This window comes from Salminus brasiliensis, chromosome 16, assembly GCF_030463535.1.
Source record: "Salminus brasiliensis chromosome 16, fSalBra1.hap2, whole genome shotgun sequence".
In the NCBI taxonomy this organism is placed as follows: Eukaryota; Metazoa; Chordata; class Actinopteri; order Characiformes; family Bryconidae; genus Salminus; species Salminus brasiliensis.
The window spans coordinates 33,806,064-33,825,877 of NC_132893.1; the positions used below are offsets into that span (position 1 = coordinate 33,806,064).

Here is a 19,814-nt window from a genome sequence, read left to right on the forward strand (position 1 = left end):
GTGTTCTGACTCGGTTCTGTTGCTCCAACAGACTGAAAAGTGAGAAATGGATGAATGTTCAAGTGGGGGACACCATCAAACTGGAGAACAACCAATTCGTCACGGTTTGAGAAAGCTCCTATACTTCACACACACACACACACACACACACACACACACACACACACACACACACACACAGCTTGTAACAGTGAGAATACCTGAGAAAATACAGTGTTATTACATATGCAATGCAATTGCATATTATCTCTCTCTCGCTCTCGCTCTCTCGCTCTCTCTCGCTCTCTCTCTACTGCTCAGGCTGATCTGCTGCTGTTGTCCAGCAGTGAGCCTCTGAACCTGGTGTATATAGAGACTGCTGAACTGGACGGGTCAGTAACTGCCCATTAGAAACACAGAAATCCTCACTAACTCTTATTAACCCCAATAATACTCACTAATACTCTCTCTCCCTCTCTCTCCCTCTCTCGCTCCCTCTATCTCTCTCCCTCTCTCTCTCCCTCTCTCTCCCTCTATCTCTCTCCCTCTATCTCTCTCCCTCTATCTCTCTCCCTCTCTCTGTCTCTCTATCCCCCTCTCTATCTCACTCTTCCTCTCGCTCCCTTTATCTCTCTCTCCCTCTCTCTCCCTCTCTCTCTCCCTCTATCTCTCTCTATCTCTCTCCCTCTATCTCTCTCTCTCTCTCTCCTCCTCCTCCTCCTCCTCCTCCTCCTCTCTCTCTCTCTCTCTCTCTCAGTGAAACTAATCTGAAGGTGAAGCAGGCTCTGACAGTTACGGGTGATTTGGGGGATAATATTGACAGACTGGCAGCCTTTAAGGGTGAGTCACACAGTAGAGGAGTGTGTGTGTGTGTGTGTGTGTGTATTGTGCTACTTTTCCAAGTTTACAGCAGAACTTATTTGCAATTGTCCAGCTACACAATTATGACATAAATGTGCAAATGCTCCTCTTCTAGCTCCTCTTCTAGTCCCTGTAGAGAAGAACTGCCAATAGAATAGGACTCTCTGGAGCAGATCTACATCATGAACCTTTTGGCTCCATACTGCCTAATACTAGAGGTGGGCTAGTAGAGGGGTATAAAGCCCCCCAGCATTGAGCTGTGGAGCAGAGGAAGAACTGTGTTCTCTGGGGTGGAGTGGTGATAATCCAATAATCCTGACCTCACTAATAACGCTCTTGTTCACTGAATACAATCAAATCCTCAAAGCAATGCTCCTCCAAATTGTAGTAGAAAGTCTTCTTCTCTGGACAGTAGAGAGACAGTTGCCCCAACAAAAGCAGGATCAGCTCTGTTAATACCCTTAATTTCAATGAAATAATGAATGAGCTGAGGTGTCCCAAAACTTTTGTCCATACAGTGTATTTTGCTGATTTTTACTCAAACAGAATGCTGTAACCTATGTGTGTGTGTGTGTGTGTGTGTTTGCTGTTCAGGTGAGGTGCGCTGCGAGGCTCCAAACAACCGTCTGGATAAGTTTACCGGTACGCTGGCGGTGGAGGGGGAGACCTTTGCTCTGGATAACGAGCGGATTCTGCTGCGAGGCTGCACTCTGCGCAACACGGAGTGGTGCTTCGGCCTGGTGCTGTTTGGAGGTACATCACACACACTTTTGCACTTTAGCTACCTTTAATATTAGGGTCTCTTCATCACTGGCGTTTAGGGCTGGGGCCTCCGTTCAGGCCACAAGTGCTAAACCTGATCAGAAATACAGCTTAAACACTAAAGTCGGCGCCAATAAGCTCCATCCATCCTATAGGACTCTAGTAATATTTGAGAGCTAAGCTAACGACAATGCACTTGAGCACTTTATGGGTTGTGGGTTCGATATCCAGGCTCTGGGTGTGTGTGTGCTCACCAAAGGTGTGAAAGGTATTCTCATTCATCACTCAGGTAGAGGTGAGTGGAGATACAAGGGTTTAAAAGACGTCTATAGAAGCTGAAGTATCAACTGAAGCTTTTTACTCCAGTAAAAGTGTAAAAGTACTGGTTTCAGAACCACTTCAAGTAGAAAAGTAAAAGTAATGGAAGGAAAACAAAGGCCGAAAGCTTAGGCTGCGCCACAGGGGTCTATAGTGCACTACCCCCCCCCCCCTCCCCAAAACCCCATTTCTCTAAAAGTCATAATGAGGAGAATGATCTATTAAAATGTTGATGTTAAAAATGTTGGGCTGCACTAGGCTCCTGTTTCAGCTGCAGATCTGCCCATTGAAAATGAAGCATTTCAGTAATATCAGCTCTATTAAAGGAGCGTCTCTGTGCTCTACTGAGCATCAACATGAGCTTCATGGAGGAAAATATGAGGAGTCGTTGTCTAGAAGTTCTGTAAAGCTGCAGAAAGTCAGACTTCAGAGGCGTGTGATCAATAAGCTTTATTGGAATGTAAATGTGGGGCTCAGTCGGGACGTTTCACTGCAGCTCTCTTGAGTCTCTGCCACGGACACAGTCTTCATACTAGACTACAGACGTCTGCTGTGAGCTCGCTGGAGAGTGACGGGACGTGTGCAGGTGCGATGGATCTCTTATAAACCAATAGGGAGTCAGAATGGAGTCTGTTTATACTTCTCATCCAATCAGGATCAGACTCTCACTTTCCGGATGGAGAGATTTATCTGGAGAGGGTTTTTATTGATGACGAGCCGGAATGAAAACAAAGGGAAATGAAATAGGAGGAACGAGGCTGTTTTTAAAATGTAAGGAGGAGAAAGTTCAGATAATTGGGGGAAAATGTGAGAAGTAGAATAAAGAATTACTCCAGTAAAGTTTAGATAAGCAACATTTCTTCTTAAGTAAGATAAGGAAGTTCACTAGTGTGTGTGTGTTCTAGGTGAGAGCTGCCACCACCATTCTTCAAAAGCTGACTGAATCAGTTGGTTAAATAAGTCAACAAATCTTCTACAGGAAACTTTTATTGATATATATATATTTTTTATTTTCTGAAATAAACATATTTGATCTTTTTATATATTATAAAATATATATATATTTTTTCAAATAATCAAATAATCAGTGATTACGCTAAAGAAAGTACAGACGTCTGTCTCTGCAGAGCATGTAAACCTATTTACACTTATTTACATCAACAACACATGTAATTTGACCAGAGGTGTGACCGTATATCAACATTGCCTTTATGCTTACATTTAAATGACCCCAGTCATTTACTGCAAATACTCCCCACCAGGTCCAGACACGAAGCTGATGCAGAACTCTGGGAAGTCTGTATTCAAGCGCACCAGCATCGATCACCTGATGAACGTTCTGGTTCTGATTGTGAGTGTCAGGCCCGTCACCTCAGAGGGATTACACGCTTCACTGGAAGGTGGATATTGTATTAATGAAGGCTGTCCTGTTTAACCTGTAGATTTTTGGCCTGCTGGCCTTCATGTGCACCATTCTGGCCATTGGGAACGGGATCTGGGAGTATCAGCAGGGCTCCTCGTTTACAGCCTTCCTCCCGCGGCAGGAGGGGGCAGATGCAGCCCTTTCTGGCTTCCTTACCTTCTGGTCCTACGTGATCATCCTCAACACGGTCGTGCCCATCTCCCTTTACGTCAGGTCAGTCTGCACTGGACTCAATTTGAGTGAATAAACAAAATAATGACTTTGGTATGTATTATAATGCCCATGGAAACTGATAAAAAAGAAATAATCAAATAATTATGAATGAATTAAACAAAAATTACTGTATTATTAAATAAAATAATCATATATTATAGTATATAATTATAGTATAGCATTGCTGTCACACACAAAAAAAGTCTTCCCACGTTCAACATATGTCAACAGAAGGGATGAGGGGGTTCCTAGTGTGGCCTTTAATATCTATTTCATTAGGCCTCATGCCTATACTGGTGTCTACTGGGACAAGTCCATGAATGCAGAATTCATGTAGAATCCAGTCCATATATATAGAGAAGTACTGCCAATAGAATAGGATTCTCTGGAGCAGATGAACATCATGAGCCTAGAGGGGTATAAAGCCCCCCAGCATTGAGCTGTGGAGCAGTGGAGGAACTGTGTTCTCTAGGGGTGGAGTGGTGATAATCCAACATCCTGACCTCACTAACAATGCTCTTGTTCACTGAATACAATCAAATCCTCACAGCAATGCTCCTCCAAATTGTAGTAGTCAAGTCAAGTCAAGTCAAATTTATTTGTATAGCGCTTTTTACAACTGTTGTCGTCACAAAGCAGCTTTACATAATTATTACTTAATAAAGAACAGAGACAGAGAAGAAAGAAGAAATAACATGAAGTAGTAGAGTCTTCTTCCCTGGACAGTAGAGACAGTTACTCCAACAAAAGCAGGATCAGCTCTTTTAAAACCCCTAATTTCAATTAAACAATGAATGTGCAGAGGTGTCCCAAAACTTTTGTCCATACAGTGTATTTAGCTGATTTTTACTCAAACACAATATATATAATGTATATAATTATAGTATAGCATTGTAGTAGCATTATCATTAGGCCTCATGCCTATACTGGTGTCTACTGGGACCAGTGCATAAATGCAGAATTCATGTAGAATCCAGTCCATATATGGAAACCAGTCAGCCAAATTGTTTTTGTCACACCATGTAGGCTAAATACAGAATATCTATATATATATATAGACATACAGAATATTTTAGTCAAATATCAACATATACAAACATAAATGGTGGAATATTGATGATTGATAAAGCAAGCAGATTTATTAACCCAATAAGACAAACAAAAGGGGGCAAGTGAGGCAAACTATGAACAACAGTGATCAACAAAACCAGAACGTGGCAAACAAGAGGGCCAACCAAAACGCACCTGGGACTGGGGGTCGAGCTGGGGGACCAGCTACTGAGCAAGAACAGCTAGGCCGACCAAACCTGGAACCGCAGCGTGCTGCCGTGAGCGAGGGTCGCTTATCTGGGACTATATGGTACCTCTATATCTATATGATACCAGATACCATAGCAACTGCTGTATCAATTAATAGTGTGCAAATGTGTTTGTTTGTGCACCCTTTGTGTGTCACAATGATACAAATGCACCCAACCAACCGCACATGGTTCTACAGCAAAGACTTGGTAACGCCCTGAGACACCATAGCAATGACCTGAGTCCTTGGATACCATAGCAACTGCTATAGACATTAATGAAGTGCAAATTTGTTTGGGCACCCTGTGTATGTCACAATGATACAAATACACTAGTAACACCCACCCAACCACATAGAGTACCACAGTAACCACATGGCCACACCCATTATCAACCACCCGTGTCACTATAGCCACCATCTGGGTCCTGGGATACCATAGCAACTGCTGTACGTGGGTAGCCAGAGAATCCAGACTGTGAGCCTTGTGAGCCTCGCCTCGCTGAAAATGTGGATAGCAGATGGGCCAGCTCCTTAATGAGGACACCAAGCAGAAGCTGGCCTCAACACACCTCTAACAGTATGGGGAACATCTCGGGCGACCTCAAGGTCCCAAACGATACAATTCTCGGCACTGAATGACGAGGCTCCTTAAATACCCCCAGTCCCAGGTGTAACTCATGAACCCAATCAACAGGAATTGACACAATGAACCAAACATGAACACAAATGAGGAGGAAGTCCTTATTTGGGCCTGTGGGCGGCGGCTTGGAATCGCCCGGGGGAGGGCGCAATACCGAGGGGCTGACACATTCATCATGAAATATTTACATATATAAATATATTAACCAGCTGCCAGATTCACATATGTTCAAAGAGTGAAATGCGGGACAGCAATAATATATATCATTAATATGTTACATATATGTGCTATAATTGACTGCATATAGTGGTATTGACTACAATTCTGCATATACGTACATACATGTATTTACCTGTCAATCAAAAATTGAAGTATGGTATATGAAATATCCAAGTATATCCAAGTATATGAAGTATCCATGTAATATGCAGGTGTGTCCAATTTATGATACTTACATATCTATACAGTACGAATGTGTATATACATTGAAATATGTGTCCTTATTATTTGTCATTTCCATTTGGGCACTGTGTTTTTGTTGCATGAACCCATAATAAATATTATAATACTATTATATATGGGCTCTTTGATGTGACACATTATTGCGGGGTTAGTGTGAATGGACACAGCTTTGGTTGCTCTGAATACAGTGTGGAGATCCTCCGACTGGGAAACAGCTACTACATAGACTGGGACAGGAAGATGTACCACACCAAGAGTGATACTCCAGCCCAGGCCCGAACCACTACACTAAACGAGGAGCTGGGGCAAATTAAATACATCTTCTCCGACAAGACCGGCACCTTGACCCAGAACATCATGACCTTCAACAGGTGCTCCATCAATGGAAAGTCGTACGGTGAGTATGTGCTGAACTGTGCAGTAGTGGTGTTGCTAATAATGCATGGTAACTATAGAAACTGCTTGTTCGCTGACCAGTTCACATCAGCTGTGTTATTGGACTCTTAACTATCTGCCACTATTAATATCACCACTATTACCCATCATTCCTCTGATCATCACTGCCAGGACTATATTCAGTTATTCTACACCAGGATTATTATATTATGATTATGAATATACTGCACACCTGAGCAGTACGACAGTTTAGGTGATTTGGTGAATTTTATCAATAATTGATCAATAGTTCTGATCAGAGGAGGACGGGTCGGGTCTTGGTTCCTCCCAAGGTTTCTTCCTCCAGCTCTGAGGGAGGTTTCCCTTGTCACGGTGGTCTTTGGCTGCTCACCGGGGGTCTTCTTATGTTGTTGATTTCTTGTCTTTTACTAATTACTGATTGCGTAAAGCTGCCTTGTGACGACAGCAGCTGTAAAAATCTATATCAAATAATTTAATTTAAAAATAAATTCGATTTGATTAGCTGTGTTATTCAGGATTAGCAACGTCAGCATTTTTTCTCATTTTGTCTCGGGATGCTTTTCTTATCTCCAGGTGAAGTTGTGGATTTCTCTGGACAACGAGTGGAGATTACGGAGGTCAGTAGTTAATTGTGGTTGCAGCTTTGTTGTTATGCAATTTGTTTTATTTCACTTTCTCCATTTACTAATACCTACGGTACCACAGCAACCACCTGGGTCCTGGGATACCATAGCAACTGCTATAGCAATTAATAGAATGTCAAATACACTAGTAACACCCAAGCAACCGCACTGAGTACCACAGCAACCGCATGGCCACACCCATTATCAACCACCCATGTCACTATAGCCACCACCTGGGTCCTGGGATACCATAGCAACTGCTATAGCCATTTATGTAATGTTTGTTTGTGCACCCTGTGTATGGTTCTATAGCAAAGACTTGGTAACCACCTAAGAACCATAGCAACCTTTTATACCATAGCAACTGCTATAGCAATTAATAGTGTGCAAATGTGTTTGTTTGTGTACTCTTCTTATGTCACAGTAATACAAATACACTAGAAACACCCAACCAACCCCACATGGTTCTGTAGCAAAGACTTGGTAACACCCCAGCAACCACCTGAGACACCATAGCAACTATCTGAGTCCTTGGATACCATAGCAACTGCTATAGACATTAATGAAGTGCAAATTTATTTGTGCACCCTGTGTATGTCACAATGATACAAATACACTAGTAACACCCACCCAACAGCATGGAGTACCACAGTAACCACATGGCCACACACATTATCAACCAGCCACCATCTGGGTCCTGGGATACCATAGCAACTGCTGTATCAATTAATAGTGTGCAAATTTGTCACAATGATACAAAAACGCAAGTAACCCCCAATTAACCACCAGAAACACCATAACAACCACTAAGCATCGTCGTCATTGTCAGGTATTATTGTTTGAAATACTAACCACCGTCTAGTGTCTTCACTTCGTACTTAATGACGTTGTCAACGCTTCTTACATGTAGAAGACAGAGAAGGTAGACTTTTCCTGGAACTCGCTGGCAGACCCCAAGTTCAGTTTTCATGACCATGCACTGGTGGAGGCGGTGAAGCAGGGCTCTGCAGAGGTTCAGGCTTTCTTCAGGCTGCTGGCACTGTGCCACACTGTCATGCCAGAGGAGAAGACTGAGGGTAAGGGAGAAGCATCGTATACATCGTATATGAAACTGCCCCCATGCTGTGCCTGAAAACAAATAACCTTGTATCCCCATTTTTGTCATTTTATTACTATTCACTTGAGTGTGAATCTGACTGTTCTTCACACTGTGTCCAAATTTCATGTTCAAACGACCAATAGAAATGCTCCAAAATGACTATGACTATATATATATAACCCAACCAACCTATAGCAAAGACTTGATAACACCCTAGCAACCACCTGAGACACCATAGCAATGTCATAATGATACATATACACTAGTAACACCCAACCAACCACAAATGGTTGACTGTCCTTGTACAAGCAGGTGTGTAAGTGTGTGTGTGTGTGTGTGTGATACGCTACGTCTTTACATTGGTTCTCTACAGGTGAGCTGTTCTACCAGGCTCAGTCTCCCGATGAAGGCGCTCTGGTCACCGCCGCTCGCAATTTTGGTTTTGTGTTTCGTTCCCGAACCCCTGAGACCATTTCTGCAGTGGAGATGGGGGTCAACACCACCTATGAGCTGTTGGCAGTGCTGGACTTCAACAACGTCCGCAAGAGGATGTCTGTGATTGGTGAGGATGCAGCTCATGCGTGGTCAAACGAAACATGGCAGATCTCCCTTAGTCTCCCTTTGTGCACCATCAGGCCCCTTAGCAGCCCCCTCAGCAGCTTATCCAGGGTCGTCTTCAACGTCTCTAAGTTCAGCCATGTTCAGCTCCTCCTCCTCTGCTGCGTTCTCTCTTCACTGTAGCTTCCTGTAGCTGCTGCCCAGGTCATCAGATTCAACCCCCTGACTCTGGCCCACAAAGCCAAAACTGGACCAGCCAAGACCGACCACCCCTTGGCCCTTGGCTTGGGCTCCTGGTCAGCTTACCTGTGGTCTGTGTGAGAAGCCAGACCCCACCCACCCACATTGTTGTGTACCTAAGTACTACCAATAGAATAGGACTCTCTGGAGAAAAAAAGTAAACCTATTGGCACCATGTTGGTAAAGGGGTATAAAGCCCCCCAGCACTGTGCAGCTGTGGAGCAGTGGAAGAGCTGTGTTCTCTGGAATGATGGATGGTGGTGGTGCTCCATCCAGTGCATTTGTGATGAGTTGGGGAGTTGAGGATGAAGTGGGGTGGTGATCACCATCCAAATGCAGCTCCAAAATATGCAGGAGAGACAGTCACTCCAGCAAAAGCAGGATAAACTCAGACAAAACAATGAATAAGCAGGTGTCCCAATACTTTTGTCCATATAGCATAAACGTATTTTTATTTATATTAGTTTCCTAGTGATCATCAGACCTCCCCTGAAGGCCTAGAAGGCTCAGGGAAGGTTCCTGACTGCCTCTAAGGCACGTGTATAGTGATGGAAGAAGGGGAGGAGGGGTGGAGGTGGGTGTGCCATTTGTTTGACGTGAGGAGGACTTCAGGAGGAGAAGTTTGGGGCCTGGTCCTTCTCCCTTAATGCAGTTCAAATGGGGCCAAAACTACTAGTGTCTTTTTTTAATGTGTGTGTGTGTGTGTGTGTGTGTGTGTGTGTGTGTGTGTGTGTGTGTTGTCAGTGCGGAGTCCAGAAGGCAGGCTGACTCTGTACTGTAAAGGTGCAGATACCATCATCTACGAGAGGCTCCACCCCTCCTGTTCCAAACTGATGGAGGTCACCACTCAGCACCTCAATGTGAGTGTGTGCTTTTTTTCCTCTTTTGCATTGTTATACACTACATGTCCAAAGGTTTGTGGACACCCCTTCTAATGAACGCATTCAGCTACTTTAAGTTGCACCCATTGACACTGATACAGATGTGCAAATGCACACACACAGCTTGTCTAGTCCCTGTAGAGAAGAACTGCCAATAGAATAGGACTAGAGCAGATAAACATCATGAACCTGTTGGCACCATGCTGCCTAATAATGCCAGGTGTGGGCTATAGAGGGGTATAAAGCCCCCCAGCATTGAGCTGTGGAGCAGTGGAAGAACTATATTCTCTGGAATGATGGATGGTGGAGCTCCATCCAGTACTTTCAATGGGATGAGGAAAGCTGGTGATCATCATCCAACATTCTGCCCACACAGACGCTCTTGTCGACGCTGAATGCAATCAAATCCTCACAGCAATGCTGCTCCAAAATCTAGGAGAAAGTTTTCTCCTCTGGACAGTCGAGAGTGTTACTCCAACAAAAGCATGAGAAATTCGTTGAACAGCCTTGATTTCAGAACAAAAAAGAAATAAATGAGCAGGTGTCCCAATACTTTTGTCAGTATAGTGTATATTCTCCCATTAAGTCAAGTTTCTTGTGTGTGTATGTAATGGTTACTCATTGTGTGTGTAGGAGTATGCTGGTGAAGGCTTACGGACTCTAGCTCTGGCTTATAAGGACTTGGATGAAGTCGAGTTTAAGACATGGAGAGAGCGTCACCACGTCGCCAGCACTGCCCTGGAGGACCGTGACGCAAAACTGGATGCCATATATGAAGAAATCGAGAAGGATCTTGTGGTAAAATTACCCTCATTATCGTGTCAGTGTGTTTTTGCTTGGGGTTTGTAAACCTGCTGCCAGATTCTGATGGGCTTGTGTTTGTGTGAACAGCTGTTAGGGGCGACTGCAGTAGAGGATAAGCTGCAGGATGGGGTACCGCAGACCATCGAGCAGCTCTCCAAGGCTGACATCAAGATTTGGGTCTTGACTGGTGACAAGCAGGGTTAGACTTTTGACTGCTGCAGTTACTGTTGTTCGAATGCTAATGATGTATCTTGACCTTTTTGACCCTCAGGACTGTCCCCGTTTGTTCCCCGTTTGGTTTGTGCGTGACTGTTCTGTTCTCATGCAGAGACGGCGGAGAACATCGGCTACTCCTGCAACATGCTTCGGGAAGAGATGACCGAGGTGTTCATCATAGCGGCCGATACAGCAGAGGGCGTGAGAGAAGAGCTAGTGTGAGTATCTGGGACATATTTTATGGCCAACTCGCATAAACATTTGTTTAGTAGTAAAAGAGGAGGGTGGAACTAATCTGTGTAGCATTTGATTTTTTTTTATTCAGTTGAGAATCCAAAGTTGTTTTCCATTACTCTGTTGTTGCATTATTCCATTATTGTGTTATTCCATTATTCATTTTTTGTTATTCCATTATTCCACAATCCATTATTCCTTTGCTTTGTTACTTCATTGTTATTCCATTATTCCATTATTCCATAATCCGTAATTCCATTATTCTGACATTCCGTTATTCCATTATTCTGCAATCCATTATTCTGATATTCCATTATTCCATTATTCTGTTATCCATTATTCCATTCTTACATAATCTGTTATTTCATTGCTCCATTACTCCATTGTTATTCCTTTATTTCATTATTCTGAAATCCGTTATTCTGATGTTCCATTATTCTGATATTCTGTTATGCCAGTATTAATTTTTTTATTCTATTATTCCATAATCCATCATTCCATTATTCTGATAATCCATTATTCCATTATTCTGATATTCCATTATCCATTATTCCATTATTCTGAAATCCATTATTCTGATATTCCGTTATCCTATTATTTTGTAAATCATTATTCAGTTATTCTATAATCTGTTATTCTGTTATTAGTAGTCCATTTTTCCATAATCTGTCACTGCTATTTCATTATTTCATGGTTCTGTTTTTTTATTCCATTATTCTGTAATCTGTTATTACATACTTCCATAATTCCATAATTCGTTATTCGATTATTCCAAAATTTGTTATTCTGTTATTCGGTTATTCTGTTATTCTGTTATTCTTTTATTCTGTTGCTCTGGTGCTCCGTTACCCCATTGTTATTCTATTATTCCATTATTCTGTAATCAATTATTTGTACATTACGTTATTCCATTATTCCATAATCCATTATTCTGATATTCCATTATTCCGTTAGTCCGTTCAGTGAAACTAAATGTGTCGCTATCAAGTACGATGACACAGCAACTGACAAAAAATGGAAGGATCTTCCAGCTAGTGTAGATTGGTGTAGAAATACGTCATATTTACTGTTATTCTGTAGAATTGAATAGATGTACGTTATTTTACTACTAACTGCTAACATTGTGCTGAAGCCCTTTCCTCACTGTTTACATATGAAAATGTAGATGGTCCCAGTCTTTACATCACCATCAACAGCAATACAACCATATTTCCTACGACTGATGGCTACTTTGCCCTTAACAAATAAAAGTGCTTTAAAAGGGTCTTTGAGTGTTGCTATAGAAGAACCATTTAATAGAGATTCTTTATATAAACCTTCAAAAGATTCTTCACACTTCAATTATTTCTAGAGATGACCTCCCCAATGCTTTTGTTGCTGTATGCAATCAAATCTTTACAGCAAGTAGTAGCAAGTAGTTTTTCTAGTAGAAACCCTTCTTCTCTGGACAGTAGAGACAGTTACTCCAATAAAAGCAGAATAAACTCTTTTTAATGCCCTTGATTTCAGAAGAAACAATGAATAAGCAGGCGTCCCAATACTTTTGTCATATAGTAAAAACACATTGATTCCAACTCTGGAATTCTGACAATACTAAAACCAGTTGATGCTACTTCTATAGAACTTCATCAGTGATGCACACTCCTTCCTCTAATCCTCACATCTCTTCAATGTTCAGGAATGCCAGAAAAAAGATGTCTCCCGGTTCCCCAGATGAGCCTCCCTTCCTGAAGAGCAGATTTTCCAGGAAAAAACCTCAGCTGGTGCTGGATGAGAAGGCGGACGGAGAGTTTGGCCTGGTGATAAATGGACACAGTCTGGTGAGCAAAGATTTGGTGTTGGATACATGCCCAACTGGGAACCAGATAGCGTTGTTAACAGGTTCCATGCCCACTTGGGACCCACCTAGCCCACCCATGTGAGCCTCTATTGGCTGGAATATTGGGCAGGGAGTGAACAGTCAGTTATTGAAGGTCATGAAGGTTATGAAGGTGATGAAGCTGGAAAAATGGTCAAGCGTAAGAATCTGAGACACTTTGACAAGAACCAAACTGTGATGTTCTAGACATCTGGGTCAGAACATCTCCAAAACATGGGTGTTCTTAGGATGCAGTGGTCAGGACAACCAGTAAACTGGTCATGGGTCATGGTCATGGGCAGCTTATAGGACTTAAACAATCTGCTGCTGATCTCTAAAAGTGTCCAGATACCCCATACTTCGACAGGTCAGAGTTTTGGCGGCATTAGGGGAACCAACACAAGGTAGTCCTAATGTTATGGCTGATTTGTGTATATGTATATTCACTTCTTGTGTCTCTCTCCAGTCGTATGGCCTGCAGAAGGACCTTCAGCTGGAACTGTTGAGGACGGCGTGTATGTGTCAGACGGTGATATGCTGCAGGGTCACTCCTCTTCAGAAAGCCCAGGTGGTCGAGCTGGTCAAGAAGTACAAGAAAGCCGTCACCCTTGCCATCGGAGATGGAGCCAATGATGTCAGCATGATCAAAGGTGGGTGTGACTAGTAGTGAAGAGACAGAGACAGAATCGGGAAGGAAAGGGGCGGGACCACCCGACTACCTAATTACCAACCAATGACAGTATATGGACAAAAGTAATGGGACATCTGCTCAAGTTAATAGTTAATCCTGCTTCTGTTGGAATAGCTGTCTCTACTGTCCAGGGAGAAAGAAGGCTTTCTACTAGATGTAGGAGCAGCATTGCTGTAAGGATTTGATTGCACCAACCCAACTCCCCAGCTTCCTCATCCCAAAATAACTGCTCCACGGCTCATTGCTGGGGGGATCTTTATACCCCTCTAGCCCACGCCTGGCATTAGGCAGCATGATACCAGTGGGTTCATGTTGATATATCTTCTCCAGAGAGTCCTAATCTATTGGCAGTACTTCTCTACAGGGACTAGACAAGCTGTGCTTCAGCAATGGGTGCAACCATTAAACCAGCTGAGTGCATTCATTAAAAGGGGTGTCCACAAACATTTGGACATATAGTGTACATGACAGATGTTTCTTCTAATAGATCCTAATGAGTCTCTCACCTCTTTTTTTCTCTCTCTCTCTCTAGCTGCCCATATCGGAGTGGGCATCAGTGGACAAGAGGGCATGCAGGCCGTCCTTTCGAGCGATTACTCCTTTGCTCAGTTTCGGTACCTACAGCGCCTCCTGCTGGTCCACGGAAGATGGTCGTATCTGCGCATGTGCAAGTTCCTGCGGTACTTCTTCTACAAGAACTTCAGTTTCACCTTTGTGCACTTCTGGTATGGCTTCTTCTGCGGCTTCTCTGCCCAGGTGACTGTTTTCTTCTTTAATAATTAATAATCATAAATAATAATAAATAATTATTGAATAAAAACCTTGAATAAACCTTGTCTAGAATTTCTTGAAATACATGGTTAAAGCTGCCGTAGTCAGCTACACTGTGAGTGTTCAGTACACTGCTTTTCCTTCTTCAGAAGAACGTCCATCTGAACCAAAACAGACCCGGAAAACAGGCAGATTCCAAAACCCCAAAACTGTTACATCACAGTCTTGACTCCGCCCACTAGAGAAAGCTGTAGTCAAAGCTGATGAAACATAAACCAGGCCTCGTCACCACAGGTCTTTTATTTTCCTTTCGTAAGAAATCCATAAAAGAAAATCAGCATCCTTCATTCTGATGTCAAACAACAGGGTGGTAAATGCACTATATGGACAAAAGTAATGGGACACCTGCTCATTCCTATCATTGAAATCAAGGTTATTACAAAGAGTTGAACCTGCTTTTGTTGGAGTAACTCTGGAGTCTCTACTTTCCAGGGAAGACGGCTTTCTGCTTTCTGATTTTGGAGGAGCATTGCTGTGAGGGGTTGATTGCATTTAGCAACAAGAGCAAGAGTTAGTGAGATCAACTAATCATAAAAGTACTGAATGGAGCTCCACCACCATCATTCCAGAGAACACAGTTCTTCCACTGCTCCACAGCTCCTCAATGCTGGGGGGCTTTATACCCTTCTATTAGCCCACACCTGGCAGGTTCATGATGCTATTGGCAGTGATTCTCTACAGGGTACATTTCCACACCCGTGTCAGCAATAGATGCAGCTTAACGTAGCTTAATGCATTCATTAAAAGGTGTGTCCACAAACATTTGGACATGTCGTGTGTGCTTGTAAAACCACATCTGGGCATTTTCACGCCACGTATTCCTAGAAAGGCCTAATTGAGTGAAATGCTTGCTGGTTGTCTTGTTGAAACAGACGGTGTATGATGAATGGTTTATCACACTCTACAACCTGGTGTACACAGCCCTGCCCGTCATTGGCCTCAGCCTCTTCGATCAGGTTTGTGCCCCCCGTCCATGAATCAGTGAAAGACGTAGATGTAGTTCCTTACACATGTGATAATGACCTGCCACGTGTTGAGCTGTGCTGTGTGTGTGTTTACTCTCTAGGATGTAAATGACCGTTGGAGTTTCCAGTACCCCCAGCTGTACGCCCCTGGCCAGCGGAACCAGTACTTCAGTAAAACGGCCTTCGTGAAGATCCTCCTGCACAGCTGCTACAGCTCCCTCATCCTCTTCTTCATCCCGTACGCTGCCATGCACGACACGGTCCGAGACGATGGAAAAGACATTGCGGATTACCAGTCCTTCGCCCTACTGGCCCAAACCTGCCTCCTTGTTGTAGTTAACGTGCAGGTAAGTGACCCCAGCAGAGGTGGTGTGGATCTCAGACAGTCTCAGACTTCAGACTGATCTGATTTGATTGCAGTTGATTCAAGTGATTCAGTCAAAGATTCGTTGACTGAGAAAGAATACAACATTTGAGAATACACGAAAGGACAAAAGTATTGGGACACCTACACATTACACCTACTGTGTAGCAGTGTAGCAGTGGACAGCCCTAGCTTTGGTCCCATGCTCAAGGGCACCTTAGCCATGTCCTTTTGGTTCAGGGGCTTGAACTACTTCACTTGCCCTCAGGCCTTGGCTGCCCCCAAAACTGTATAATTAATAAGATACAGAGGGTTTATGATTTAATTAATTAAAAAAGAATTAATTAACGTACTTCATTAATGCTCTCCACTGATTGTATCAAATGCTTCATTCATGAACTGGGAATGCTGGGAATGTGAATACTGCAGCTGGGACTGGACACATACTACTGGACAGCAGTGAACCACTTCTTCCTGTGGGGCAGTCTGTCTGTGTATTTTGCCATCACCTTCACCATGTACAGCAACGGCATGTTCCTCATCTTCACCTCCTCCTTCCCCTTCATCGGTGAGTCACCCTATTAGTCCTCAGTCACTCAGTATGTGTGTGTGTGTGTGTTTGCAGCAAGTCAAGTCCAATTCATTTGTATAGAGACAGGAAAACCTCCCTCAGAGCTGGAGGAAGAAACCTTGGGAGGAACCAAGACTCAGGAAGGTGACCCGACCCGTCCTCCTTCTAAAAGACTAATAAAGGGCCTTCATTTGGTTCTGCCAATAAACCCACCCGTCTGTAGCTCCCCCTAGCACTAGCAATGCTCCCGACCCTGGGAGGTGCGGCCTTTACGCACGTCTCCTCTGATACATGCAAAGCCAGCCACCGCCTCTTTTCCAGCTACCGCCGATACGGCATCGCCCACCGGCCGACACACTCAGAGCTCCACACCACCAGCTATCAGACGGCTGTGCCAGCCAACACTGCTTTAAGAGTACTGAGGAGAGAGAGCGCCATCTACCCATCCGGTTTGTGCTCTCTCCGACTCAGGCTGCTGATGGCAAATTCGAACTTGTGACCCCTAGGCCATAGTGGATTTGTGGAACGTGGAGGCAGGGCCAGCCCAAGCCTTCATGGGCCCGTAAGCAGATTTTCATTTGGGGGGGCCCTGGTGGCGTTTGGGCCCTAAGCAGCCGTGTAATTCGAGTATACCTTGGGCCGACTCTGCTTGGAGGACCAATTGTGGTTAGTTTGATAGCTCTGTTGACATTTTGGTTCTAGTAAAGTCCTGACATTGATATGTGTGTGTGTCTGTGTGTTTGTCTGTGTGTGTGTGTGTGTTTGTCAGGAACTGCGAGAAATTCTCTGAACCAGCCAAACGTCTGGCTGACCATCTTCTTGACCACCATCCTGTGCGTGCTCCCTGTAGTGGCCTTCAGATTTCTGCTCATCCAGCTCCGGCCCACCATTAACGACAAGGTAAGAACACACATACACACACACACACACACACACACACACTCACGCACATACAGAACACAGCCAAGCTTGACTTCAGAAGCCGTGAGACGAGACAGGAGTGGATACACTCTTAAAAATAAAGGTTCTACAAAGGGTTCTTTGATGTAAAGGTTCTACAAAGGGTTCTTTGATGTAAAGATTCTTCACTCTTTGGTTCTTCATGGAACCAAGAGTGGTTCTTCTGTGACATCACTCAAAGAACCCTTTGTAGTCTTATGTTCTGCCTTCAACATCTGATGTGCAAGTGAGAGTGTGTGTGAGTGTGTGTGTGTGTGTGTGTCTGTGGTAATATATAGTGTGTGTGGTAATGATAATGATGATAGGTGTGTGTGTGTGTGAGAGAGAGACATATACAGAGATATATATAGAGAGAGACATGTAGGATGCAGTGGCATATGTGTTTGATGTATCAGGATGCAGTGTTTGATGCAGTGTGTGTGTGTGTGTGTGTGTGAGTGTGAGGCGCAGTAGGAGGGCTCGCTGCTGACTCATATCAGCTGGGTTATTTCTGGCAGCTGGCTGATTGCAGTCAGAGTCTCATGACCTGCACTCATTCACAACTAAACCATCTAGACGTTTGGGTTTGAGATCAAAAGATGAAGACGAGACTTAGTAATAATAATAATTTCATTTAATAAACGATGATTAAAGACGTTTCTTCAGTTGAGTGAGTTTATTAGATCACCTCCATCAGACCTGGGGTGTCCTCATTTTTTCACATGACTGTACATGTATTCTCCTCTCCCCTCTTTAGGTGCGCTACAAAGTGAGGCAGTCCAAAACCGTGCTCCCTCCTCCTCCCCGCCGGTTCCCACGGCGACGTGTCAGCACCCGTCGCTCTGGCTACGCCTTCTCTCACGCTCGCGGCTATGGTGACTTGGTAACATCAGGAGGCTTCCTGCGCAGGCCGGTGAAGAGCAGGCCGGGGCTCTTCCCCTTAGCAGAGTCGCCTTTGGCAGAAAACTCACCACAGACGTACCGCAGCATCGGAGAGGGGGCGCAACGCTCCTAACAGGCCTGACACCAGGGGGCGCTCTCAGACATTTATAGCACCATGAGTGTTAGGGCCGAACTGTGCTTCTGCTAGAAGTGTGCTAGCATTTTGACCCGGCGTTTTACACCAGCGTTGCTGGAATACTCTAACATGACGTTAACATGTCCACTAGGAGGCAGTGTCACATCTACCACGACTGCAGTACGTTAGGAGAAAGGCAAACAACCAAAGGCTTAATGAAGGTCCTTCTGAACCCTTCCTCATCCAAGACAAGTTTGGTGTCCAGATTTTGCTCCTTTTGTTCCGATATGAAGCTTCACTATACAGACAAAAGTATTCAGACACTGGTGAGTTCAGCTACCTTACGGTGCGTCCATTGCTGACACAGGCCTTGTAGTTAGGCTTAGTTAGGCTAGTTTAATTGCCATAGAAAGACACTGCCAATAATTCTCCCTCCGCTCCCATCGGCAGTGCCTCGCCATCGAGTGGCGTACCTGTCTACCACACAGAACAAGGGGAACGTGTCAATCATGCAGTCGTAGATTTCAAATAGGTAATTTTAATTATTATTTAATTAATTAAATGTCATTTTTATTTGAATTTGAATTCAATTTCATTTAAGAATTTTAGTACGTTTAAATATTATAAATGAATAAGAGGCCTTTTTAATTCAATATTTCTTGTCATACTGGCCGACCAGCTTGGTCATGCTGGTTGACCAGTTTGGTCATACTGGTCATGCTGGTCCAATAGCTTGGTCATGCTAGTTGACCAGTTTAGTGATTCTGGTCGACCAGCTTAGTCATGCTGGCCAACCAGCTTGGTGATTCTGGTCATACTGGCTGACCAGCTTGGTCATGCTGGTCCCATAGCTTAGCCATGCTGGGTGACCAGCTTGGTCATACTGGTGGTCTAGCCTGGTCAGTTTCATCTGTTCTCTAATAGACCAGCTAAACCATCAAACTCAGAAACATACCCTATGCTGGTCAAGAGCTGAGATGGTCCACCAGCTAAACCAGCTTGATCATCATGAAATGTGAGCGCAGTGGAAAGAAGATCAGCGGTCAGAGTCACACTGTGGCGAAGAGTGACAACAAGAAAAATAGACGCAGAGTTTGAGTGACAGCAGCAGTATGAGTTGAGTCAGGCGTTGAAGCAAAGGAAGCTCTGAACTCTGCAGTGCAGTGAGAGTCTTGGACCGCAGTTAGACACGCCTCTCTGGACACGCCTCTCTGGACACGCCTCTCTGGACACGCCTCTCTAGACACGCCTCTCTAGACACGCCTCTCTGGACACGCCTCTCTGGATACTGCACACCGAAACACCGAGCTGACATGAGATTTTTTTTTTTAGCTGTTTTAATGCTTTTGGATTTTATAACCTACTGCTGCCTTTAATTCAGCTCTGCCAAGCAGTTGTATAGGAAGTGCCCTGTCTGTGTGTGTGTGTGTGTGTGTGTGTGTGTGTGTCTTTAATTAAGGATTGATGTGTTCATTTGAAAGTTGTGTAATGTCATGTTTTGTATGCTGATTAAGCTCTCAGTAAATTTTGTGAGATTTTAACATAAA

At 43.9% G+C, this 19,814-nt stretch overlaps 1 protein-coding gene across 2 annotated transcripts in view; it reads left to right on the forward strand.

The window, feature by feature from the left end:
- atp8b5b (ATPase phospholipid transporting 8B5b) overlaps window positions 1-19,814 on the forward strand; it is a 28,521-nt gene extending 8,707 nt beyond the window's left edge. For both annotated transcript variants that reach the window (XM_072659180.1, XM_072659181.1), the window contains 22 exons: window positions 32-104; window positions 301-371; window positions 737-819; window positions 1,435-1,593; window positions 3,183-3,271; window positions 3,363-3,556; window positions 6,147-6,355; window positions 6,949-6,992; window positions 7,909-8,074; window positions 8,471-8,659; window positions 9,640-9,755; window positions 10,410-10,574; window positions 10,668-10,779; window positions 10,909-11,014; window positions 12,709-12,850; window positions 13,355-13,538; window positions 14,112-14,335; window positions 15,283-15,366; window positions 15,477-15,722; window positions 16,169-16,307; window positions 17,080-17,210; window positions 18,007-19,814. In XM_072659180.1, the coding sequence (XP_072515281.1) occupies window positions 32-104; window positions 301-371; window positions 737-819; window positions 1,435-1,593; window positions 3,183-3,271; window positions 3,363-3,556; window positions 6,147-6,355; window positions 6,949-6,992; window positions 7,909-8,074; window positions 8,471-8,659; window positions 9,640-9,755; window positions 10,410-10,574; window positions 10,668-10,779; window positions 10,909-11,014; window positions 12,709-12,850; window positions 13,355-13,538; window positions 14,112-14,335; window positions 15,283-15,366; window positions 15,477-15,722; window positions 16,169-16,307; window positions 17,080-17,210; window positions 18,007-18,264 (3,184 nt within the window). In that variant the 3' untranslated portion in view covers window positions 18,265-19,814. The remainder of the gene's footprint in view (window positions 1-31; window positions 105-300; window positions 372-736; window positions 820-1,434; window positions 1,594-3,182; window positions 3,272-3,362; window positions 3,557-6,146; window positions 6,356-6,948; window positions 6,993-7,908; window positions 8,075-8,470; window positions 8,660-9,639; window positions 9,756-10,409; window positions 10,575-10,667; window positions 10,780-10,908; window positions 11,015-12,708; window positions 12,851-13,354; window positions 13,539-14,111; window positions 14,336-15,282; window positions 15,367-15,476; window positions 15,723-16,168; window positions 16,308-17,079; window positions 17,211-18,006) is intronic.